This window comes from Amblyomma americanum, chromosome 4, assembly GCF_052857255.1.
Source record: "Amblyomma americanum isolate KBUSLIRL-KWMA chromosome 4, ASM5285725v1, whole genome shotgun sequence".
Classification (NCBI taxonomy): domain Eukaryota; kingdom Metazoa; phylum Arthropoda; class Arachnida; order Ixodida; family Ixodidae; genus Amblyomma; species Amblyomma americanum.
The window spans coordinates 46,109,201-46,135,978 of record NC_135500.1 but is presented as its reverse complement, the minus strand read 5'-3'; the positions used below and the strand labels follow the sequence as shown (position 1 = coordinate 46,135,978).

At 49.8% G+C, this 26,778-nt stretch overlaps 1 protein-coding gene across 1 annotated transcript in view; it reads right to left on the bottom strand.

Moving 5' to 3' along the window:
* LOC144127920 (spliceosome-associated protein CWC27 homolog) overlaps window positions 1-26,778 on the bottom strand; it is an 87,044-nt gene that overhangs the window by 32,393 nt on the left and 27,873 nt on the right. Inside the window, exon 4 of the mRNA XM_077660913.1 lies at window positions 25,176-25,274. Coding sequence (XP_077517039.1) covers window positions 25,176-25,274 — 99 coding nt within the window. The remainder of the gene's footprint in view (window positions 1-25,175; window positions 25,275-26,778) is intronic.

Genomic DNA, 26,778 nt, shown 5'->3' with positions numbered 1-26,778 from the left:
TGTTATCTTCAAATATAACGAATTTTCATGTGTTAGTCTCGAATATAATTAACCAAGATAGCATGTCTGAGAACGAGGTCCCAGAAAGTTGTATTTGTGGCATGTTCAAGTTGAAGCACCAAATCCGCTCCTGGTGATGCTGCATTGGCACCCTCCGTTCACTGTGAATGTCCCTGCAGGCTGCTTTCTTCCAGCAGGAATACTGCAGAAGAAAGCAAGCAATGTCATTCCTATAACTGGTTTTAAGCGCAGAAAGACAGCACAAGAATGAACAAAGCTCACAGGAGAGAGCACTAACTCAGATTTTTAATGACAGACCACTGTTTTTTTTACAGCAACTGTTATCAACAAAATGAAAGAAAAGTCACACATGGACATATCTAATCAACTGAGTTCCCATCATCCCATGAGGTGAACTGCATAATTCCCGTTCTATTGCAGAGTAAGGTATTTGATTTCTTTTCTTGAGAGCAAAATTGGGGGACTGCTGACACCTGAGATACCAGACTTTTTCCATCTCATCAACTTCAATTATTTTTTTCCTTCCTGGTTGCATCTTGCACCTGTGCAACACTGCACTGTTTCCAAGCGAGGGAGTGCAATTAGCATTTCAGAATAAGCGCAATCATTTTGCTGCCTGATTTGTTCTCAATGCCTTTTGCATGCTTCCTTAGCCTCTCACTAAGACACCTCCCAGTCTGGCCAATATGCTGCTTACCACAGGCCAGCAGAATGGAATATATTGTTACAAATGGAATGGCTTTATTTACAGATAAATGCTGGGGAGACTAGGGGAAACGGAGCAGGCAGCCAAGCCAGCGTTCTTCACGCATCTTCAGCCTCATCCTCTTCTGCCGCGGTTGCTGCGTGGTGCGTGACAATATGACACTCTTTAAACATCCCATAAAATGCTGTTGGTGCCGCTTTGAACGACTGTGAACTTTGCTCTTCCCTACGCTGTCTTTCTTCGCTTAAAACCAATTCCAGTAATGCACCAACTAGCCTGCACGAACTTCCTCGTAAGTAATGTCACTCCATTCTCAGGAAAACTGTTGTCAACCAAACTGCACACAAAATGAACAGTTATAGAATTTATTAGAGACATGACACAAGGCTGCCTCTGCCATACCCTGGTCGTAACATTTTTTTAAAGAATGCATCACCATTTCCAGGTTATGACAGTTTAAAGGGGCTCTGAAAGGACCTCTCAATAAAGTTGCAGTACAGTTGCAGTATAAAGTTGCAGTATGCAGTCTGTTAAAGGACACCACTTCACAAATATCCTCCAGCGTGAATTTTTATTAATGCATTTGTTAGAATTTATCTATAGACGAAATTTGAATTTCAGTGTCTTTGTGTTTTTCCCTCCCCTCTAGTCACTTTTTGCACGGTGAAAGATCAGCGCTCTTCCGCCGGCCCCACTGCCAGGTGCCCAACAACATGCCTTGTTGGCATTTATAATAGCCAACACGAATCTGCATATGTTCATACAACTATATCTCATGCCGAAGGCCACATTTGCACAATAAAAAAACACCACTGATACCCATCTCTTAACCAACATATGCAGAAGCATGAAACGGAGGAGGGCACGAGCAAGAAAAAGTTGCCGGAAAGGGATCGCCAACTTTCGTGTGTGATTGTGGGTTCTCTGCTGCATGCAGAAGTGTATTATTTGGCTCAGGTGTTCATGACAACACAGTGCATTGAGTGAGCTAGTTTTCATACTCTCTTCAGAAGGTGTCTCAGAGCCTCTTTAAGTAGGATTCGCATGTTGAAGAGAAGGACGACAGCAGGTCTCTCTCCCTCTGGGCTCTCTACCGACCCACAGTTGACATCACACGCCTAACTCACCCCTGTCCATAAAAAAAAAGGCCTTCATGCATAAAAATACCTTCCAAGTTTGGTCATGATATTGCCGCAAATCTTTGCAGTGTTAGTTTGTTCATTCTTCAAAGCTGCCGGCGCGCCGCTTTATTGCTTTGTTTGCGATGCAAGACGCGACCAGATTTATTTCGATTGATCACATCCAGGCAGAGCTGATTCTACATTGTTCCAGAACGTTGTATTAACTTTGCACGCTTTCCCTCGAAACTTCGCTATCAGCTTTAAATCCGCCTTTTTCATTTTCCTGTGCTGCCACCTCGCGTACAACGCTGGAAGCTCACTGGTAGGGTACTGCTCGCCCAACCCGGCCGGAATGAGTGCCGCTGCGGAGCACGTTTTGTTGGAATCTATCAACGATGGCATGTCCTGGGCAGCACCTGGTACCTGGAGGATTTCTAGGGTTGACTGATGGCTTGGTGCGAAGTCCGAGGCAGGCTGTAGTGCCCACTGAAAAGCAAATTCTTCAGTATCTCCGATCATCCGGCATGCGATGCGAACACCAGCTGAGCAAGGGCCGCCGCTTCAGAGATGAAGGCTACATTCGGAACATAATGTTCAATGAAATATCCCCGATCAGTGAGGTTGGCATTTTCCACTGTATATGCCTGCCATTCATGAAAGGTGGATACTACATCGTGCACGCCGTAGTACAGAAAACGACTGGGGACAACAGTTTTCACAAGCAATCGTTGTGCTCAAGCGCTGCAGAATAGCTACACGAGCTATAAAAGCACAAGCGTACTCGCAACAAAGCAGCTCTGCTAGCATTTCACTGTGTTTTCCCACAACACACCGCTGCATAGGTTAAACAAGCATGCGCGTCCATAAAGACGAACGCGAGAGGCGCACATTAATCCATTCCGGCGATATCACGCAGAGCACTTCATCATGGATATGATTCAAACACACGCATAACGCACCTTCTTCTTCTTCTGCCTCTTAATACATGGCACATGCCCACACGGGGGGATTGGCCACGGTGTAGTGGCATAAACAAGGAAATTTCCATAGGAGATTATGACAAAATTTTAGCACCATGCGTGAATGCTCTCGTAGCTTCTTTTTCCTTGCCCGCTCCATCGCGCGTTGAAAGCGGCTCACAGCACTTGCCCATTGGGCCTTCTTGCTTGAGAAAGCAAAAAGCGTCGGAACGAAGTCTGGGCGCCGCGGTGACATTCGAGGCCTTCCTGCCCATGAATATAACACTTCGCGATAGACTGCACACGCATTTAAACGCAGTGCCTCATCCGTACCTGTCACAAAATAATTCCCGCACAGTCTTGACGCGCTTGACGGTGCCCAAGGGCGGCCCGATCGTCGAGCCGGCGAACTGCTTTTATCCACGCTTCGCGTCGAAGGCTGTCCAGGGAAGCGCTCGGAAAGCGAAAAAAATCCGTGTTTACTTCCCTTTACATATTGGGCATTGCTGCCGTATGCAACACATTTCGTAGGTATCGCCAATTGCGTCGCGCTGAACGCCCGACGGCTGCAGCAACGCACCCCGTGTAGGAAGCCGGTTTGTTTACACTTCCACGACCGGTCTCGAGTGGAGCGAGCGACCCTTCCAATGTGTTTCGCGACACCGCCGCCAGGGGATGGGCGCATGCGCAGTCGCGTCGTGAAAAAGGCGGATTGAGCACGGCTGACAGCAGCGGGCATTCTGTTCAATGACCGCCGAGCACGCTTGTTGCTACGTCGCCGCCGTGTGATTCAGTCCATTGTGGGCGCAAGTCAGCCCAAATAAAGAGTTTTGTTTGGACACCATTTTCATAGCCTTTCTGCTCTCCGGATTGCAGTCACCACTTTGTGACATCTGGTGGGGGTGCGGGGTAGCCTTCCATGTACCGGACACCCCCTTCAAGTCGTAACACCAGCTGTGGAGTTCACTGACCTTTCCGCGAACTGGTCGGTCTCGTGTTCGCAAAGAAGGCCGCAGCAGTGGGGTCGGAATCCGCCAACAAAGGGGCCTGTCCCGTCCCTGCCTCCCCTTCGTGCGGCGGACGTCCTTGTTTACTCCACGCTGTCATAGCCCGTTTTAAGAAGCCTAACCATGTACATCTGTTGACATGTGTTCGTTGTCAAGGGGTTGACGAGGTTTCGCGAACGCACGAGATACGATTGAGTATTAGCCGAGTGACCGGAAACCAACTATTCCCATAACGACTGTCTTCTCTTGCGGTGTGTTCTGTAAACAACTTTAGGGATAGTCTCGTTGGCATATGTTTGTCGCGTGTGCGAAAGAGATAGGAAAGTGGTAACGGCTGAGCCGTGGGTGCCGTGGGAGAGGGTGGTCACGTTTGTCCCGTTTGTGTATTTGATTTCAACCTGTCCTTTCCCCAATCTGTGATTAGTTGGCAGAAACCTTATTTTCCTTTCCCTGACCACTGATTGGTGAGGTGTGTCGCTTGTAATCTTATTGGTGGCTCCCCCGCTCAGGGCGGAGACAGAGGGTTTAAAAACAAGCGCGCTGGGTTGAACGAGGGCTGAATTCGTCTGATCAACGATTTAGTCATGTAAATAGTTTTCTCCTTGCTTTGTTTCTTCTTGTTTAATTTATGTTGTAAATAAATAGTTAACCTTCTCCTTTCCTCGAGTAACGAGGATGTTTGTGAGTTAGAACCACCGGGTCATCAAGAAACCCCAATTTCATCATCAACAAGGCGTTTCCTCTCATCGCCACCTGAAGGGGGAACTCAATTCCAGCCCTCTGCGCATCGCATCGGAGGACGAGCCAGCAGTTAACCGAGCCAGCAGACGTCTTCAGGGAGAGAAGCCCGAGTTCAGGACCCTGCCAGACTGCACCCGACAATGAAAAGATGCTGCTACGAGCGCCACAATATCGTCAAAGATGTCGACCTCGATCATACTGCAGAAGCCGCGGGTGCCGTAAACTTTCAGTGGATCCCTAGGCGAAGACCCCGAAGAATGGCTGGACCAATCTGAGCACGTGGCATTGTTAAACAAGTGGAATGAGACGGCAAAAATTGGACAAGTCTTTTTCTCACTGGAGAGCTCAGCACGTGCGTGGTACGAAAACCACGAGTCGTCCCTAACGACATGGGAGCTATTCAAGAGGGAACTTTTGAAAGTATTCACCAGTGTCATGAGGAAAGAAGGAGCTGAACGACTCCTCGAGTCAGGAATCCAGCTTCCAAACGAGGTCGTCAGCGGTTACATTGAAGAGATGAAGCACCTCTTTCGCCGTGCCAATCCAGAGATGACCGAGAAAAAGAAAGTTCAGTTTTAATGTGCGGCGTAAAAGAACAACTCTTTGCCAGCCTCGTCCGCCAGCCGCCAAAAACAGTCGATGAATTCATGCAAGAAGCCTGCATGATCGAGAAGACCCTCGACGTCCGGGCTCGGCAGTATAACCATCCTGCTTCTGTCTATGCAATCCGTCCAGACACGACGAACACCACCAGCGACAACTTGCGGGAAGTTATCCACAAAATCGTCCGCGAGGAACTACGCCGATTACTGCCATCCTCCCCACAGCCCCAAGCAGCGACTCTAATGGATGTGGTACAGGAAGAAGTGCAACAGGCACTTGGCACCCCATCGGCCACCGAACTCCAGGCCATGACCTACGCCACTGCAGTACGTACTCCTTAGCCCCAACGACAACCCCTATGTCCTCTCTGACATGAGAAACTTGTTCCCAAACGCTGCCTCCCTGCCCCTGCCCGCCCAGCCTATGAGCGACGCTCAAGCCCCAGGAAATGCGATGCCTGGAGGACTTCCGACAACCAGCTGTTGTGCTTCCATTGCAGTGAGGCCGGCCATATTCTTCGTATCAGTCTTCGAGGATTTGCCGTTGACGCACCACGACCATGCTTCGGCCAACATCCGCAGGAAATCGACGAGTACCTGCGTCGAGAGGAGTACACGCCGAACTGCCTTTCACGCTCACCATCGCCGTCAACCTCGCAATTTGTGTCGCCATGCCGCAGCTACGCAGCGGTGGTACGAGGAAGGTCTCTCAGCCCCCGTCGGGGAAACTAAAGACAGCAACCTCTGGAGGTGAGGTTGCTCCCGAACGAAACATTGAAGATCCTCCAACGACCATACCGTACGAAGACGCTACCCCCGACACGCCAACGCCGCGTACAATGACAACCACGACCACGACGCGAACCACCTTCAAAATGATGCCGCTACAGAGAAAAGCTTCGACGACAAGTTCTACCCACGATTCCCATACCCGACGAAGCCGAGACTCGACGCCCAGGACAACGAGCAACGAAAGAGCCAGGACATCCGACTTGGAAGTAGTTATCGACGGCCAGAAAATTAATGCTCCAGTCGACACAGGAGCTGATTGTTCAGTTATGAATGGAACATAAGCTGCGCTGCTGAGGAAAGTCATGACCGCTAGGGGCAGCCCACAAATTCGCACTGCAGGGAGCCACCTCATTACGCCATCAGGACGATGCATAGCACGAGTGACAGTTAAAGGGCACACATATCTTGCAACCTTCGTTGTGCCACGGTAATGTTCCCGAGAAGTGATCATGGGCATGAATTTCCTTCACGAGCATCAGGCGATCATCGACCTCCGCTCCAAGCAGATCACGCTTTCGACGGACAAAGCCATCGCTTCGATGAAAACTCGGGAAAATCATGTTGCCCTGAGTGTCCTGGAGGAAGAAGCGAGCGTCCCACCCCGATCAAGCGTTATCCTGACCGTAGGCACCACAAAAGCCATTAACGCTGAAGACATCATCGAGGGGAACATACAGTTTCTTCTAGACAAAGGCATCGCACATTTCCGCAATGGCCAGGCCGAAGTACTGCTGACTAACTTCAGTGAAGAATACCGGCACATTAACAGAGGAACAACGATTGTTTTCTACGGCAAAATATCCAACGTACGAGACTCCTTCACCCTCTCCCACCCATCTGCAGAAGATTCGCCTGACCGAAAGAACTCGCCCGCTTTCGACATCAACCCAGCCCTGCCACAGAATAGATAAGACCAGAACCGCAATCTGCTTCGAAGCTACAGACAGTGTTTTTCGTCATCGCCGAAGGTCCAACAAATGCCAATTGCCAAGCATCGCATTATAACCGACCAGCATGCCCGAGCTCTCCATCAAAGCCCCTACCGTGCGTCACCACGAGAACAACAAGCCATCCGGAACCAAGTGGAAGAAATGCTTCGCGAAGATGTCATCCAGCCTTCAAACAGCCCATGGGTGGCACCGGTTGTTCTAGTGAGAAAGAAAGATGGCACACTTAGATTCTGCGTTGATTACCGCTGCTTGAACAACATAACAAAGAAGGACGTCTATCCCCTCCCCCGCATCGACAACACACTGGACCGCCTCTGCAACGCCAAATATTTCTCATCGATGGACCTCAAGAGCGGCTACTGGCAAATTGAGGTCGATGAAAGAGATCGCGAGAAGACAGCATTCATCACTCCGGATGGGCTGTTTGAGTTCAAGGTGATGCCATTTGGTCTGTGTTCAAGTTCCGCACCAATGAGACGTTTCAGCGAGTAATGGATACAGTGCTGGCAGGCCTGAAGTGGCAAATTTGTCTGGTATATTTAGACGACGTCGTTGTCTTCGTCTGGAACTTTGAAGAGCACCTCAAAAGACTTCGAACAGTACTAGACGCCATCAAGTCGTCTGGCCTAACCTTGAAAGCAGAGAAGTGCCACTTTGTCTTTAAAGACCTGCTGTTTTTAGGCCACATCATTAGGAAGCAGGGAATACCCCCAGACCTGCAGAAAACATCTGCTATTGAACAGTTTCCACTGCTGGCCGATAAGAAAGCAGTGCACAGATTCCTTGGACAGTGCGCATATGACCGACGATTTGCGAGCAACTTTTCGCGCATCGCCGAGCCCCTGACCCAACTGATGAAGGCAGACGTCCCATTTAAATGGGAAGCGCCGCAAGCAGAAGCCTTCAAAGAACTTCAGCGTCATTTACAGTCCCCACCGATCCTCATGCATTTCGGCAAAAACATCGATACTGAAGTTCATACCGACGCAAGCAGCGCAGGCCTAGGCGCCGTCCTTGTTCAAAAAAGGGACGGACTGGAGAAGGTCATCTTATACGCTAGCCGTTCTCTTTCCAAGGCCGAGACTAACTATTCGACAACTGAGAAGGAGTGCCTGGCCATCATATGGGCTACATCGAAATTCCGCCCCTACCTCTACTGACGACCGTTCAAGGTGGTCAGCGATCACCACGCGCTGTGCTGGCTCGCCAATTTGAAGGACCCCTCTGGCCGCCCCGTGCGATGGAGCCTGCGCCTCCAGGAGTTTGACGTCACCGTCGTTTACAAGTCCGGACGCAAACACTCTGACGCCGATTGCCTCTCACAAACCCCTGTAGATGCACCACCGCCGGATGACGATGAGGACACCTTCCTGGGACCTATCAGCCCCAACTCTTTTGCTCAGCAGCAACGCTCGGACTCTGACCTAAAACACCTCACTGAGTACTTGGAAGGCAAGGTTTCTTCACCCCCACCCCTCATTCAAGTGAGAACTGTCTTCCTTCTGAATGATGTGCTCGTGAAGAACTTCGCAGCGAACAAAACAGCCTACCTTCTTGTTGTAACTGCTTGTCTCCACGAAGAAGTTCTACAGGCTTCACACGACGAGCTGACAGCTGGACAACTTGGGTTTTCTCGCACGCCTGACGCTACAACCTACGAAGACGCAACGCGGAATATGTACAAGCCAGGAGACCAAGTATGGGTTTGGACGCCTATTCGCCGCTGTAGATTGAGTGAAAAGCTTTTGTGTCGCTATTTCGGCCCGGGCAAGGTTCTTCGTCGGCTAGGTGAACTGGATTATGAAATCACCCCTGACGCAATGACTGCATCCCAGCGACGCCGCATACAACCAGAAGTTGTCCATGTCATCCATCTAAAGCCCTATTATGAGCGCTAAAGGACAATGTGTTTCCACACTCCGTTTATTTTAGCACGATTTGTTTTATTTGTTGCTAGCCGCCTTATTTGTTTTAATGCATCGGGTCGATGCTTCTTTGAGAGGGTGTAATGCTGCGAATCTTTGCAGTGTTCGTTCATTCTTCAAATCTGCCGCCATGCCGCTTTATCGCTTTGTTTGTGACGCAAGATGCGACTAGATTTATCTCGATTGATTGCAGCCAGGCAGAGCTGATTCTATGTTGTTCCAGAATGTTCTAGTAACTTTGCATGCTTTATCTCGAGAGTTCGCTATCAGCTTTAAATTGAGCAGTGCCGACAGCAGCAGGCATTCTGATCGACGACCGCCGAGCACGCTTGTTGCTATGCCGCGCCGTTTGATTTAGTCCATTCTGGGCGCAAGTCAGCCCAAATAAAGAGTTTTATTTAGACTCCATTTTCACAGCCTTTCTGCTCTCCGGACTGCAGTCACCACTTCGTGACAATATTTGCAGCAGAAATGTAGAGAATCAAGTCTTTTCTCGTGAAGGTGGCATGTGAGGTGTCACCGGCGGTTTCCAAAGCGCCCATTCTCACCTGCTCAGACATTACGTCAAGACTTGCATCAGAAATGCATTACAAACACAAAGAAAAACAATGTGATTCTGGCCTTATGAGTTGTAATTGGCTCTCAAAACAGAACTACGGCCGTGATTTACAGAAATGTACCATGCAAATTTTTGAGGAGAAATTTCCAGCCTTTATTTGCCACTGGACTTCCGGTTAATCGCTGCCTCCGCTGCTTATCTTTACTGTTTATATTATTACCTCAAGTTCTCGAGCATGTGTAAAGTCGCTCTGCAGTTGAAAAGCAGGAAAATAAGTAACAAAAACTGCAAGTAATTGCCACTCAGTAGCATCGCACTGAAGAAGTTCCTACCTATGCAGCAAAAGCGTTCAATCAAGGGTATAAAACCCATGATATAAAATCAGACACGCTCTGTGGAGTTCGCTGACCTTTCCGCGAACTCGTTGATCTTGTGTTCGCAAGGAAGGCCGCTCCAGCGAGGTCGGAAATCCCCAACAAAGGGGCCCGTCCCGTCCCTGCCTCCCCTTTGTGCAGCGGACGTCCTCGTTTACGCCGCGCCGTCACGGGGATGACCCGCCGGGAAAAACGCTAACGATGTACAGCTGTCGACATGTGGTTGTTAAGGGGCTGACGAGGTTTCGGGGGCGCACGAGATACGGCTGAGTATTAGCCGAGTGACCGGAAACCCACTATTCCTGTAACGACTGGCTACTTCCCTTAACGACTGTGTTCTCTTTGTTGCTGTCAACAACCTGAGTCATCGCCTCGTCGGCACATGTTTCTAGCGTCTGTGGTGCCGTGGGTGGCGTGGGGAACGGAAGTCGCATTTGTGTTGTTTGTCTATTTGATTGCAACCTCTCCTTTCCCAAATGTTTAATCAGTACTTTTTCCCCAATCTCTGATCAGTGGGTGGACCTTGTTTTCCTTTCCCTAACCACTGATTGGAGAGATGGGTCGTTTGTTATCTTATTGGTTGCTGTCCCCGCTAAGGGCGGAGACAGAGGGTTTAAAACCAAGCGCTCTGGGTTGAGCGGGGGCTGAATTCGTCTGATCCACGATTTAGTCATGTAAATAGTTTTCTCCTTGCTTTGTTTCTTCTCGTTTTTTTACCTATGTTGTAAATAAATAGTTAACCTTCTCCTTTCCTTGAGTAATGTGAATGTTTGCGAGTAGAACCACCGGGTCATCAAGAAACCCCGATTTCATCATCAAGTAGTTTCCTCTCATCGCCACCTGGAAGGGGAAACTCAACTGGCGCAGTCGACACAGGATCTCAACTGGCGCAGTCGACACAGGATCGCAAATTCTTTCTACTCAAGGCATTGGACGGAAGGTGAGAAGAACAAGTCGGTGGACAAGCTGTTTGTCCTAAAGGAGAAAACGTGAAGCTGCGTCGCAACACTGACGTCGAAAGCTTCGGGATCACGGGTCAAGTTCGAGAGGACGTCGGAGGCTCAAGTCAGCTAGGAGCTGAAGGAGCCGGGCAACAACAAGCCATCGAGGGTTCGAGTCAGCGAGCTGCTGAAAAGAACCAGGCGTCCACATCGAACGGGTTCGAGTCAGCGAGCTGCTGAAAAGTAACCAGGCGACCAAGTCAAGCCAGTCAAACGAGGCAGAAGTCAGCGAGCTGCTGAGAGATTCAGAGCTCAAGTCGTCAGCATCGAGGAGCCTGTCGTCATCATTGAGGACGACGAGATCACCGGGGCAGAGAGCAACCAGTAAGGTAGGAGACCTTTCTGCTTTCTCCGAATTCACCATGTCGGTGTAGTGTTTAGTGCTAGAAACGATAGCACGGAAAACGGAGATGGCTGCCGTACGGTATGATCAGGAGGGCAGGATGCGACATGTTGAGCAGCAGGAGGCTGAACAGCTGAGTGAAATTGAAAATTTGAAACTCCAAATTGAGCTAGAAAAGAGAAAACTTGCACAGATGCAGTTGAAATTAAGGCAAGGGACGAAAGTTGATAGCGAGGTCTTATTCGCATCAGTTCAATGTTTTGTCTGTATAAAATTTGGGCATTCGATGATTGAGTGTCCAAAAGAGCAAGAACAAGATGTTCCCGCGGTGAGGGGAGATGTGTGCGAGCTAGTAGCTCAGGTAGATATACTGGCGCCGGCATGCGGCGACTTGCACACCGAGGATAAGAGTTCTGAAGCCTGTGTGGATTCAGGGGCCGAAATAACAAAACAGGAAGGTGATATAACGTTGTGTGCTAAGCCAAAAGAGTGTACTGCAGGCATAGGGGCGTTAGTCCCACCTGTGACGAACATGCTGTCAGATCAACCCAATATAGACCAGACCCAGGAGACACTTCAGTGTATTGCTCGCGAACAAGAGTTCAGCATCGCGCCCCAGCCAGTGTGCGTTAACTGTGACGCAGCATCAAGGGTCGAGGACGGGGAGAAGGCGGATCTGATAGTGAGAACGCTCTTCGCTGTAGATAGTAATCCAGCTGCCAAAGATGAGTTGTCTTGCCAGTCGGTGCTGACACTGTGCGCGCTGACAGATCTAGCTGAAGGTGTAGGGCAGCTAGTAACATCGGAAACACACTCGGTACTAGAGCAGCCAGAAAGGAACCAGTCAGATGAAGAACATCAGAGCTCAGATTTCGATGAGCATTTCAGAATCTCGCACGAATCTGTTCGAGACAGACTCGAGGCTTCAGTGGAGCGTCAGGCAGGTCCCGAAGCTGCAAATGTTTCTGCATCAGATTGGGAGCTAACAGGGACAGCTGCAAAGAATTTCGCAGCGGATAGGACACTGGTGGATGTAGGCAATGCCTCCATTTCTGTAGGTTTCCACATGGAGCAACCTGCCCCATTAGCAGAAGTGTGCAAGCTCGGCGGCGAAGGTGATCGTAAAACGATAATGTGTGAGGGCAGGCTCTTCTCTGAGGCGAATACCGGCCGCCAATGCTGTAAACAGCTAACACTGTCTGAAACACGATGTCAAACTGCAGGCCAAGTTGCCGATGACAGGCCTAACCCGACGGTAAAACTCAAAGTAAGGGCGAATGCAGACGCAATACCAACAGCAGCCTTCGTGGCCCATGGGGAGTCTGTAAGCTCTATTAATTTTGAGAAAAGCGACAAGGGAGAGCCGATAGCGGCGGCAGCCTTTACAACCGGCGCCGTTCCGGATAAATCGGAATTTTGGTCCAATCTTGTGGACAAAACTAAAAGGAAACATCTTCTTTTTCGAGATGTAGGTGGCTAGAAATAATTTCTGCCAATTTGGTGCACCGATCTGACATGGTGGATTCTGGAATGTGCAGATTGGTGTCCTAACCTTGTGTGTGCGGATTGAATTAACCGCAATGTGCGTGCGTGTGTGCGTGTTTGTGGTCTGATTGAACAGCTGAGCATACATGTGCGTGCGTGTGTGTAATTTTGTGTTCCGGCAAATTGTGACTGAACTTTTATGTCACACTGACAGCAAGTGTCCGCGTGACATTCTTGGTTGGGAGGTGTGGAGTTCGCTGACCTTTCCGCGAACTCGTTGATCTTGTGTTCGCAAGGAAGGCCGCTCCAGCGAGGTCGGAAATCCCCAACAAAGGGGCCCGTCCCGTCCCTGCCTCCCCTTTGTGCAGCGGACGTCCTCGTTTACGCCGCGCCGTCACGGGGATGACCCGCCGGGAAAAACGCTAACGATGTACAGCTGTCGACATGTGGTTGTTAAGGGGCTGACGAGGTTTCGGGGGCGCACGAGATACGGCTGAGTATTAGCCGAGTGACCGGAAACCCACTATTCCTGTAACGACTGGCTACTTCCCTTAACGACTGTGTTCTCTTTGTTGCTGTCAACAACCTGAGTCATCGCCTCGTCGGCACATGTTTCTAGCGTCTGTGGTGCCGTGGGTGGCGTGGGGAACGGAAGTCGCATTTGTGTTGTTTGTCGATTTGATTGCAACCTCTCCTTTCCCAAATGTTTAATCAGTACTTTTTCCCCAATCTCTGATCAGTGGGCGGACCTTGTTTTCCTTTCCCTAACCACTGATTGGAGAGATGGGTCGTTTGTTATCTTATTGGTTGCTGTCCCCGCTAAGGGCGGAGACAGAGGGTTTAAAACCAAGCGCTCTGGGTTGAGCGGGGGCTGAATTCGTCTGATCCACGATTTAGTCATGTAAATAGTTTTCTCCTTGCTTTGTTTCTTCTTGTTTTTTTTACCTATGTTGTAAATAAATAGTTAACCTTCTCCTTTCCTTGAGTAATGTGAATGTTTGCGAGTAGAACCACCGGGTAATCAAGAAACCCCGATTTCATCAAGTAGTTTCCTCTCATCGCCACCTGAAGGCGGAAATTCAACTGGCGCAGTCGAGACAGGATCGCAACTGGCGCAGTCGACACAGGAAACTCAACTCGCTCCAAATCTGAACCTCTCTTTCTCAGTTCGCATTTTTGGGCGAGACTACGCATTAAGGAGAACTACCATATTTACTCGTGTAATAAACGTACTTTTTCACCAGAAACCTTTATACCAATATGGCAGAAGGGTTCACTACGTGGGGAAAAAAAGTTTGACAAACTTTTTTGCAAGAGCCGAAATTTCATATTAGGTACAGGTCCGCCCACGCACCCACCCATTTGTTCATCCGTCCGCCCATCCATCCATCCACAAAAGCACAGAGTCAGCCATGTTTATGTCCCCAGTATTTATCATCATTCGCTTTGAAAACCGCTTGCTATATAACAGCGTGATCAATTTTGTGATAGCGAGATCACAGTGAGATAAAGTGAACATGCTCAACACTGGCCCTCAAGGTCAGGTGCGCATTTTTTAAGTGAGGTAAAAAAAATCGTAGGAAAGTTACAAGCAAATGTTTAAGCATTAGCTGCAATGTGAGAGGGATTAGGCATTTTCACTCCCAATCTAGAGCTCGCCAAATTGCTTGAGGGTCTGACGTTCCTGCTTCCTCCATAGCATTCCAGTGCAGAGGACGTTTTACAGTCTTCTGGTTTAAAATGCTGAACTCCTCTCCGATGCTCGAGTGCTCGTCGGATTTCTAAGCATGCACTGGCACATCCAGGCACGCAGCAGCGCAACGAGCAAGCCACCGTCGCCAGCGCTTCTGTCAAGGGCACACAGCATCCTGGCTATTTGCCGAGTTCTTTGAGCATGCCGCTGTTGTGCCCGCGCTTCCTTCCTGCTGTGGAATTCGGCGAAGTTGGGCATGGGGAGGATTCCCTGAAGACCACCGCGAGGGTGGCTGAGCCCTCTGGGGGAGACGTGACTGTAGGACTGCCAGAGGGAACGATGACAATAGCATCCCCACGTGTTCGAACAGGAATGCTGGAAGCAGCGACGACAATAGCGTCCCGAGGTGTTCAACAGGAATTCCAGCGACAACCATAAGCGTATTCGTTCTGGTCCTCGCCACGACGAAGTGCGGTATCAGTGTGGTCCCCTTCAGTCACACTGGATTTGAACAATTGCCCGAGTGCCGCACCTTCGACAGAGCTTAAAGCGTTCCGGTCACCAGTACAAGCTCTTTCGACACCTGCGGGGAGACAGCCTGCATTCCTGTGTCATGCAGGTGCCCTCCGGACGCACGTGCGCGGCCACCTGGAAGCCGCGGGGACGACAACGTGACCGGGTCCTGTTCCCTTTCCCTCGACTGAGCTGCGAAGAAACATCAGGACCACCCTGCAGTGGGTGGTACCATCAGTGCCATCGTGTGATTGGACATCATTCTTCGAACTGTATTCCCCAGCTAGGGATCTGGGGAATACGAAGAGTATTTAAGGAGCTGCTGGTTTGATGCCTAGAGAGAGCCCCCTTCTTGAGAGGTATCAGAGACTCTTGACTCCTAAGGAGCTCTCTTTAGTGAGAAGCACTCTCAGTTGCCCGTACTTGTACATAATGTAAATAGCCCTTGTATAAAGTTTTCCAAGTTTTCTTCCTCCTATCGTCCTCGTCTATTCTCCGGCCCAGTCACGCTACCTGAATCGCAACAACCGGATGGCAGCTGTGGGACGTCCACGTGAAGTTACCGGCTCTAACGGATCTCGGCAGCTACGGGACTGACGGGCGTCAGCTATACCTCGGCAGGGTGAGTGCCCAATGTTTTCCGTTCATTTCGCCAGACCGTACTAGCACAGGCAGATGCTAGGTGCGGATTCCTGTTGTCTGGGAAATTGATTTAGGGAAACTGCTTTGTCCACATCAAGCTAGGGCTTTTGTTTTAGTGGGCTTGCTAACGCATGGTGGAACTCACGATGGAGAAGTTAAAAGTGCAGGACCTGCTCGAAATTTGCCAGGAGCTGGGGATTTCGCAACGTTCTGCGAAAAGAAAAAAAGAAATTCTCGAGGTTATGCGGCAGGAGCAGGTGACTACTGAGGAGGTCGACGAGGTTTTGGAAACGATTGTTGGACGCAAGAAAGAAAAAGAAGAGATTCGGTTGGCTCAAGAAAGACAGGAATTGTGCGAGCAGAAAGAAAAAGAAGAGCTTCGGCTGGCTCAAGAAAGACGGGAGGTCCGCGAGGCAGAGGAAGAAGCGAGAGAACATGCTCGAAAAATGAAGGAGCTCGAAATCGCGTCGAACGGAGGGAACATGGCGCGTCTTAGCCCTGTAGCTTTGGTAGAGGAGCAAGGGAGGCAGAGATTGCAGGGTCTCATCTCACCAAACCGCGTGGGAGGCGATATTGCACTCTTTTTGGTAAATTTCGAACGCGCATGCGGGAAGGTGCCCATCGACAAGAGCGCTTGGTCTAAGAAGTTACTTCCTCTCCTTCCGTGCGAGGCGGCCGAAGTGGTGGCTCGCCTCTCATGGGAAGAGTGTGATGACTACAAGAAGGTAAAGAGCGCACTGCTTAGAAAGTACCGGCTTTCTGCTGAAGCCTTTAGGCAGCGATTCAAGCAGGCAAGGAAAGGCGGAGAGTCGCATACTGACTTCGCGTACCGGCTTAAAGTCAATTTAAACGAGTGGCTTAAGACCGCTGAGGTGCTCACGGAAGTCATGACAAGGTACTGGAGTGCATCGCACTAGAGCAGTACTATAACACGATTCCAGAAGATCTGAGGATATGGCTGCAAGATAGGCTAACAGATATAGACCTAGACAAAGCAGCATAGCTCGCAGACGAGTATTACGTTCGCTGAAACCTCCAAAGCAAGGCAGGGTACGATAACAGGTTAGGAAAGGGAGAAATCTATTTAAAGAGAATCCCCGACCGAAGGGTGCCACCAACACGCCGAGATCGCCGAACAGAGGAAGCGGGATCAAAAGGAGGAGGTAGCGAAAACAAGATGGAGTCACCCAAATCTGCCGATTCGCCGAAACAGCAGGCACCTGGAGCTCACGCGTTTGAAGCACGAAAGCCCATTGTCTGCTATAATTGCAACAAAGAGGGTCACATCTCAGTGAACTGCAAACAGCAAAAGATGGCGTTCGCGTGCATGCGAGAGTCGGAGGAAAACCTTAAATTGCTGGAGCTATACATGCGAGACGTGGTTATAAATGGCAAGAAATTCAGGGCACTGCGGGATTCAGCGGCTACCATGGATGTTGCTCACCCGTCCTGTGTTTCCTCCACGGACTACACCGGCGAATGCGCCTGGATTAAGCAGGTCGCCAAAGAACAGAGTGCATGCTTGCCTATAGTGAAGGTGACCCTAGAGGGGACTTTTGGCTGGTTAGACACAGAAGTGGCAGTTAGCGCAAACTTGCCGACCCACTTGCCCTACCTGTTTTCGAACAAATCCGAGCAGCTGCTGAAAGAGAAAGGTCTCTCTTTCACCTGGAGCTTGGCTTGCATGGCGCTAACACGTTCTTGAGTGCGAAAGCTCGCAAAGAAACTCGACTGCGCTCCGATAAATGAGCAGGCACCGAACCACTCTCCCGACCAGCCGGGGGATCCTTGCAGAAAAACTGTTCCGTCTAAACTGCATGAGCATGACCATGAAGGTGTTCCCGAACAAGCGGTTGCTCATGAAATCCAAGGAACTACCGATTCCGTACAGAATGGGGCAACAGGAACCAACGCGAAGGGTTCGACATGAACACCTGCTTCGACTTGTTGGGAGGAGTTGACTAAGGTTGATAGGAAAGCACTTATTGCAGAGCAGAAAAACGACCCATCGTTAAGAGCTCTAAGCAATAAGGTGAGCGAGGGAGTCACCAGAAAGAACATCAGCTTTCAAGAGAAATCAGGCCTTCAGTACCGGAAATACTGCGACTCAAAGGGACGTGCATATGAGCAACTCCTGGCGCCTGAGAAGTACCGGCGGCAGCTTCTAGAGCTCGCACACGAAAATGCATGGGCAGGCCACCTGGGCATAAAGAAAACAAAAGCTAGATTAGCCCTCGAATATTACTGGCCTCGCTGCTGGAAAGATGTGGAACAGCTTGATAGATCTTGCGACACCTGCCAGCGGGTCGGCAAGTCGACGGATAAATGGAACGCACCCATGACACTAGTTCTCATTATTACTGAGCCCTTTCGGCATCTTGTAATAGATACTGTCGGCCCACTGCCAGTGTCCAACTCTGGCTGTCGCTACATTCTGACCTCACTGTGCGTGGCAACCAAATTTTCCGAGGCCATTCCCTTGAAGGAGCTAAGTTCCGCATGTGTTGTAGACGCCCTTTTGTCAATCTTCTCTCGCGTGGGGTTCCCTGGAGAGATACAAAGCAATAACGGGAGCGTGTTCACAAGCTGCTTGACAACTACGTTCTTTGAACGGTGTGGGATTAAAATAATCCGCAGTTCCATTCACCACCCTCAGTCAAATCCAGTTGAGCGTATGCACTCAGTGCTAAAGCGGATACTTAGGTCTCTGTGTTTTGAGCATGAGGGAGATTGGGAAGGCTGCATTCCAACAGCACTCTTTGCAATGAGATCCATCCCCCACGAAAGCACAGGATTTAGCCCCGCTGAACTAGTCTACGGACGTGACTTGAGGACCCCATTGCGCATGCTAAGGGAGTCATGGGAGGGTTGCGGAGAGGATCCCTGTGTAGTGGAATACGTCCTGAAACTACTGGAAAGACTTGCGAAAACCAGAGACCTCGTGGAAGCAAATGTCAGAGCAGCGCAGTCACTGTCTAAAGTGTACTACGTGAAATCGGCACGCAAGTGCACCTTTCAACCTGGTGACCAGGTGATGTTGCTGCGTCCGTCAAAAAGGAACAAGCTTGAGGTGCAATGGGAAGGGCCAGCTAAGGTGGTGTCCAAGCTTTCAGACACCAACTATAAGGTCAAAATTAAGAACAAACACAATCGGATAATCCACAGTAATTTGATGAAGCCTTATGTACAGCGTCAGGCAATGGATAACATGGCGCTGAACATGCCAGAGGAAGAGATCTCAGACATACCTTATGTCATAGATGAGGACGAGCAAGCAGCGAATGAGCTGCTAAATTCAATCGACAGAAAGAAACATTTGACGGAAAGTCAACGAGGAGACATGAAAAACGTCGTCCGCAACTTTGAGGCGGCGTTTTCAAACAAGCCAGGAAAAACAACCCTCATCGAACACGATATTCAGCGGTCCAGCGAGCAGCCAATCAGGTAACATACCTAGGAGTACGTTTTCCTATTTCGGCCAGGATAAGTAAGAGCGAGTGGTGTATCGTTCCTTGACTCTTGGTATTGGGGTGGGCAAAATGGAACGCCACGTCGGCCAAATCAAGTCACCTATTCCCGTACCGCGTGCCCTCTAAGCACCAACCTGATTTCATTTAGCGAATTTTTTTTCCTATCCAAATGCGCCTCGAGCGGGAGCACACGCCTTGGACAGGTGCCCTGTCAATACTACTCGCCGGGAGACACCATGTGTTCATTCAGGCAAAACATTTGATCTCTTCAAGTTTTAGTTGAAGTTTTTTTTTGCTAAGTGCAGTTTTAGCACTGAGTTTTGGTCTGGCGGGATGAGTGGGTTCTGAGGGCACGTGCTTTTGTCAGGTGCGGTTTGGCGTCTGTGATCCTTTTTGGCTAGCATTGCAGAGAATTTCCCAAAACGGCCATCTGACGAGGGGAAGCGATGCCGAGCTTCGGCACTGAAGGTCATCAGAAGACTCCCAAAGAGCATCTGGTTCCTGGCACGCCCAGTCAGACGAGCTACGTGCGAGCAGTTCCTCTTCCGGGCGCAATATCTGGCGGCGGGGGTGCTGTTGTGCCCGTGCTTCCTTCCTGCTGTGGAATTCGGCGAAGTTGGGCATGGGGAGGATTCCCTGAAGACCACCGCGAGGGTGGCTGAGCCCTCTGGGGGAGACGTGACTGCAGGACTGCCAGAGGGAACGATGACAATAGCATCCCCACGTGTTCGAACAGGAATGCTGGAAGCAGCGACGACAATAGCGTCCCCAGGTGTTCAACAGGAATGCCAGCGACGACCATAAGCGTATTCGTTCCGGTCCTCGCCACGACGAAGTGCGGTATCAGTGTGGTCCCCTTCAGTCACACTGGATTTGAACAATTGCCCGAGTGCCGCACCTTCGACAGAGCTTCCGCGTTCCGGTCACCAGTACAAGCTCTTTCGACACCTGCGGGGAGACAGCCTGCATTCCTGTGTCATGCAGGTGCCCTCCGGACGCACGTGCGCGGCCACCTGGAAGCCGCGGGGACGACAACGTGACCGGGTCCTGTTCCCTTTTCCTCGACCGAGCTGCGAGAGAACATCAGGACCGCCCTGCCGTGGGTGGTACCATCAGTGCCATCGTGTGATTGGACATCATTCTTCGAACTGTATTCCCCAGCTGGGATCTGGGGAATACGAAGAGTATTTAAGGAGCTGCTGGTTTGATGCCTAGAGATTGCCCCCTTCTTGAGAGGTATCAGAGACTCCCGACTCCTAAGAAGCTCTCTTTACTGAGAAGCACTCTCAGTTGCCCGTACTTGTACATAATGTAAATAGTCCTTGTATAAAGTTTTCCAAGTTTTCTTCTTTCAATCGTCCTCGTCTCTTCTCCAGCCCAGTCACGCTACCTGAATCCCAACACAGCCCCCGCTGGAGCTCTTGTCAAAAGATGAACATGCCTTGATGTTCATCTGCATGCTCTGATGTGAGGTCTGCACTGCGGACGGAGCAAAATTAGTGTAACGCACTAAGACGTTCTTAAAAAAAATGGAAATTCTCAACAACAAAAGTAGGGGGCTAGGTTCATTACGCAAGTAATTATGGAATCTTTTTGCACTGCAGAGCCACAATTCATATTGAAGGTGCTTTCTGAACCACGATTCTTTCGAGGGACAAGGTAAGGTACTTATCATACTCAATTGTAAGGTTCTTATTGCAAAAAAATAAAGGGTCAAATTTCAAAACAGCAATGACAGCAAAAAAACACCAATGTTACTTTTTAAGTTGTGTGATTTTTCAGACAAAGTAGTAATAAATACTGACAAGACAGTTACCACCGGTTAATGCAAGATTCAGTGATAGCTGTTAAGGTAGTTACACTTTATGATGTGTTGTGGTAGAAAATATCACAGCTTCCTTGCATCTGTATAGTTCTAGGGCGCTCTTTTTAGTTTTCCACACATAGTCAATTTTCATCTACGTCTCCTCTCCAGTTCGCCGCTCTAGTAGTGCAGTGCTGCTGATCATCTTCTCCTCAGATCGCACGTTTTGCAGCAGTTGCTACAGATGGACCGTGGTACATTCCCTCACTCTCGCCATACCCTCCCTCCTCCTTCCACGGCAACCATATTCCGGATGATTACCGTGACACGTCTTCCTACACTCACACCGTACCATCCTCCTTCTAGGGTAACTACCCTCCAGTTTTTTTTCATGGAAACCATGTACCGGTTGCACCTTCTCACATTCTCACCATCCACCTTCCAGATGATTACCTTTGTAACCATCCTCTTTTCACGCGTTCCTAAGATCTCACCATGAAGCCTCCCTCCATGGTAATGTTTCTAGTCCTTCCAGGGTAACTACCCTCCAGATAGTTTCCATGGCAACCATCGACCAGTACAGCCTTCTTACACTTTCACCATACCCTCCTCCTTCCAGGGTAACCATGTCACGTCATACCTTCCTCCTTGCACGTAACTGCCATCTGAGTGGATACCATGGCAACGCGCTCACCCGTTATACCAATGACTACGACATACTACTACTACTACTACTACTACTACTACTACTACTGCTGCTGCTGCTGCTGCTGCTGCTGCTGCTGCTGCTGCTACTACTACCACCACTACTACCAGTACTACTACTACTACTACTACTACTACTACTGCTGCTACTACTACTACTACTGCTACTACTACTACTACTACTACTACTACTACTGCTACTACGTGAAACCCACGAACGGGCGCTTAACAGCTATTTCTGTAAAACAACAATTGCTTCCCTTCTCCTGTTCCTGGGGCTTTTCTGGGGTCACCTATGCCAAAAAAAGTGAGCACATTAGAAGTATTTTTAAATTAGACTCTAAACACCTTAAACCAGGGGTTCTCAAGCTGGGCTCCGCGGGCTGTTTTTACGGGTTCTGCGAGCACCCAAACTGGCCTGTCCCCTTTTTCCAGTACACTTCTGGTGGGCGTGCGCAAAGCACACACAGTACCTGGTTTGTTAAAACTAATTTCTGAGCGTAAGCTCTTCCTCAGATTTGCGCCATCAGCGTATGTGCCATCCGCAGCACAGACCTTGGCAGCACGGCAAGACGCTGAGCACCAGTAACGGCGCTGCATGTTTGTTTTGTTGTGAGAGGCGGCATCGGTGGCTCATCCGGTGAAACTGGCAACATGCCAAGACACTGCTTTGCCAAGCTGCGCCAGTGCACATGCCATCTTTGCCAAAAGTAACCGAGCAGCTGCACCGGTGGCTGGAGCAGTCAGCGCCGGGGACCACAGTGCCGCCGCTCGGCTGAAAGCCCGCTCCCGCTGCTGTCACAGCTTCTCAGTTACTTTTGGCAAAGACGGTACGTTTAGAATGCCAGCAAGGTGGCGTGGAGTGGTATGGCACACAAGGCAGTGAGTATTATGTGCATTTATGCGCATGTCAACTGGAAGTGTGGGCCACACTGCCCAGTTAGCCATGCCCAGCCAAGACAAAAAATAAAGCGTGAGCGTTTCATCGAGCGTTTTTTCCAGGCTGCAAAAGCACTATCTGTCGAAATGGGGGGGGGGGGGGGTGCAGTCACAGCGTGTGCAGCTGCGAAAGGTTTGAGTGTCTAGGCGATGAATTGTGCGCCGTTTACCCGGCCCGCTAGCGCTGGCGGTCGCTTTCCCGGAAGAACAGTTGCGCACGTGCTAGAGTCCGAAACTACCGAACCGTTTGCTGCTCGGTTTGCCACTAGTCAGCCGGGCTGCAAGCGAGGGTGCCGTTTTATCGCCTGTTATCTCCATTTGCCTCTGACTGCTGTCTCTGCGATTGTATCGTTGCGTGTTTATTGCTCTGAGCTGCGTATGCACCATCATGCCATCCCGCGGGGAACTACAAAACATGGGGCGGGGCAGGAGGGTGTATGCCTTTTATATTTGAGTCAACTTTTTTGTTGGCCAGCAAGTGGTGCGAGATGGAAGGTTTACGTATAGGCGGCAGTATACAGTATATAATGCACGTTATGACCTCTGCAGAGTTTTTTAGGACGTGCTGAGAAAATTTTCGCATAATTTGCATGCCTCTCTTTTTGGAAGCCCTAATTTAAAGGAAAAAAGTACGAATTATGGGTGTGAACACGGTACTCACAAAAGTGAATGAAACAGCAAGAAAAAAGCACATATGGTCGATTCATAAGCAACGTTGACCAATTGTGATGCTTCTGACAACCGATCATTGGGGACGGTGGGGGGGGTTCCTTGGCACATGCTGAAGGCTGTTGGGTTCCTTGGGGCAAAAATGTTTGAGAACCCCTGCCCTAAACTGACACACTCGCAAACTTATTGCGATGTAGACAACCTTGTCCATACTTAAGATACAATATACAATATTGAAACTTTGATTATGTTCTAAAAGCAAAACAATACATCATCCCCGAAAAGTTCACCAAAATTGGTGAAGCAGTTCAAGACCTGACCCTTCAGCCCCACATTCTCCCTTTAAAGGGACAGTGAGGAGAACTCTATCAAATTTTTTTTGTTAGCAAAATCTGAGAGTTAAGCATTTCATGGCTTTGTTGCCGCTTGTCCTGGAGCGAAAGATGCATTTATTTCAAAGAAATTTGAATTTGAAGTTCAAAAAGTTTTTCCTGCCACTCTGATTCAAACTCTGGCATTCTTATGACGTCACGGCGCCCTTTAATGATGTCATAGAACAGAGTGACGTGAAGCGTGACGTAAACGCAGACTCCGTGATTTCTGGCAGCTAGCAGTGCGGCCTAGCAGCAGACGAAATGAAAGCCACCGCCGCCGCACATTGAAGGCATCTATCGGGGGTCGCTACTGTCACTTCATTTATGTTTGCACTGGCGTCTTGCCCGCATTACGATGGATCCCGTTCCCGAACCCGACAACGAAGTTCTCGCAAAAACTCCGGCCTGCATTTCAGCGACCTCAGCCCCACAGAGCATGCGATGCTTTTCAGGGAGCATGGCTAGGTTAGGCACTCTTCCGCCGTGATCAGCCATTGATAAATAAATATCGTAAACCCAGTGCGGGGAGTCGCGAGGGGCGAGGACAAGGTCGGTGCATCGTGCCCATCGGAGGCTGGCTGGGGCTTTGGGGCCAATGGATTGTGATTCCTTGAACGGCGCTGCTGCATGGTGCAGCAGGCGGCGTCTAGGACGTTTCTCACGATTTGGAAGGGCCAGGTTATTTCATTTTTTTTTGCCACGAAAAACGGATGGGTGCTCAAGGGCGCTCGCGCTTTAAGTTGGTTGCTTGAAAGTAAAACCGACGCACGACGCTTCGACGGGTTCCGCGCGTCTCCGGAGGTACGGGGTCCACTGGATCGTGCTCTCTCGCCCACTTGCATGTACCTTCAGATGTGTACTGTGAATGGATTAAATTAGCCGAGAGCTAGAATAGAACAGCTCCGCCCAACTGCCGAAGCTATTGAATGGAGCCGCATACAAACGAGTTGGAGGAGAGTGGAGTCACGGTCACTGCAGGTTCCAAATCTCTTTTTCTTAACTGCCTTGTATCTTGTCTCCCGTCCCTAATAAACGATTTCCGTTACGTAGTTTGAAGTTGACTGGCACAGCCGGGAACGTTTCGCCAGGCGAGCGTACGAAGACACAAGTGCTCTTTATACTGCTAACTGCCTTGTACGATCACCGGCCATCGTGCCATCATAGTTCTTCATCGACCATGGCGATCATCTGACCAGCCTTAACAGGCTCCTTCAAAGGGTAACTAGCACTTGAAGCACCGCCAAGCATCGGTTTTCGTTGCTTCCAACATTCAGGTTGTCTTTTGTCTGTCTTGCTTGTGTGACAAAAATGCACTATCGGTTTCAAAACAAAACTTACTTCAATAATGAACCGCGCAACCTTCCTTTGTCAGTCACAGAGATTCGTAGAATCGATGTAGGAAGGAAAATTCCTCCAAGGTGGCGTCTCTTGTCCTATGACGTCACCACACTTGTACTTGCGAGATTGGCCTGTGGCAGCGACACCTGTATTTTGGTTCTTGCTATTTTCTACCTTACAAGAGCTTTGTTTTCGGTAAGAGTGGCGTTTTTGTGATCAGGAGCTGGTATTCTATTGATACAAGCCAACTTCAATTTCTTCTCAGTGTCCCTTTAAAGCCTTGTCTACAGATAAGAACGTCCTCCTATTTCATCCTGCTGTTCTATACCCATGTTCTGCAGTGATATGACAGTACCCACAACCAATGATGCATGTGCACGAGATGTTACTGCCACAGTTTTCCTTCACCGCGCCAGTGTGTGGAGGGGTGGGGGTGGCCCACCTGGGTGGAGATGATGCGATGCGGGTGGAGTGGCCGGTCTTCTGTATCCACCAGACCTTCTTCCAGGCGCAGCATGTTGTACAGTGTCTCCCCAACCACCTGCGAGGGGACCGAAGGCAGCGAGTGATGCTCCTGACAGATTCTGGTGACTACACATTGCCAAGTTAATTTTTTGCCAGCCATGACTCGTTTGTCACTTTCACACAAACAACGTTATTTTGATAAAAGAAAAGCAACGCGGAGAGTGCCACCGAGTAATAAGAACGTAAACTGTCAGTCTCTTCGCATGCTGCCTAGTGTGAACATGTCATGTGCAGCAACACCGTAAGCACAAGCGAAGCACAGCTTTCTTTGAACCCTTCCTAGATGCTGCGGCGACAGTGTCTTGAAAGAAGGCTGCAATAGGTGGTAAACAGTATGAGGGCACCATCTATACATACATACTGTAACGAACAGCCTGTCTGATCAGCAGGTCACGTGGTTTCATTTCCATTTTTTTTTCTGCTTCACTGAGAGCTGGGGAGAATGCATGTAATAAAAACGATGCATTATTGTGCATGTTGCATGCAGATGTGAATGACAGAGGAAATTGGGGGCTCAATTCGCAATTTTCACAGCAACACAGCCACCTTTTAACTTGTCGCTGAGTGTGTTGCTGAGTGTGTCGCTGAGTTGTTTTCAGGGGCTTAAGGGGAGCACGCTGTCGCTGCTGCAGCAGATGGCTTAGCACATCCTGCTGCATTGCGATGGTCTCGTACCTCATCAGCAGTGAATTGCCACCTCCAGCCATGCTTTGCTGCATTGCCTGATGATGCAGACACAAGCAATAAAACTTCGGACAATGAAAACCCCATAGCAATGCAATCTCACTTTACGAAAGCTGAAGGCCAACTGATGGCGGTGGCGGGCACTTTCTTTCTTGTGTATTCTCTAGCTGCATTTATATGAATGCGACAGTGCTCCATCGCATTTCCTAGCGTATGTCGCAAAGGCGACATGCCGCTGTTTACATGTACCACATCAAGTCAGATCAGTTGGTGGCCTCTTGCCCACTGCATGCTCTAGCTGCATTTATATGAATGCGACAGTGCTCCATCGCATTTCCTAGCGTATGTCGCAAAGGCGACATGCCGCTGTTTACATGTACCACATCAAGTCAGATCAGTTGGTGGCCTCTTGCCCACTGCATGCGGCGGAGGCTCCAATCTTGAGCGTGATCTGCTTTGTTATCTGACTGAGGGGGTATTGTATAGCCATCCCAGGGAGGAAGAGGGGCGCCACCAAACTTGTTTCCATTCATCGCGGAAGTTGACTTGCTGTTCTTGGAGGGAGAGAGTCGCATTCCGCAGTGCGAGGAGGAGCGTTGCCCTCTCTTGCCTGGGCGGTGGCGGTGATACTCCACCCATCCAGGATGGGTGATGACGTCACTAGTGTGCTGCACTTGGCACTGGTGGTAACAATGTTGAGAGCTGGGTAACTGGTTTTAGGGGGGGGGGGGGTTGCATTCATATTGACCACAGTGCATGAGAAGTCCCACACAAAGAGGGACACAGGATATGCACTAACAGAAGACAAACCTAAGTTATCTTCAGCCGCAGTGGTC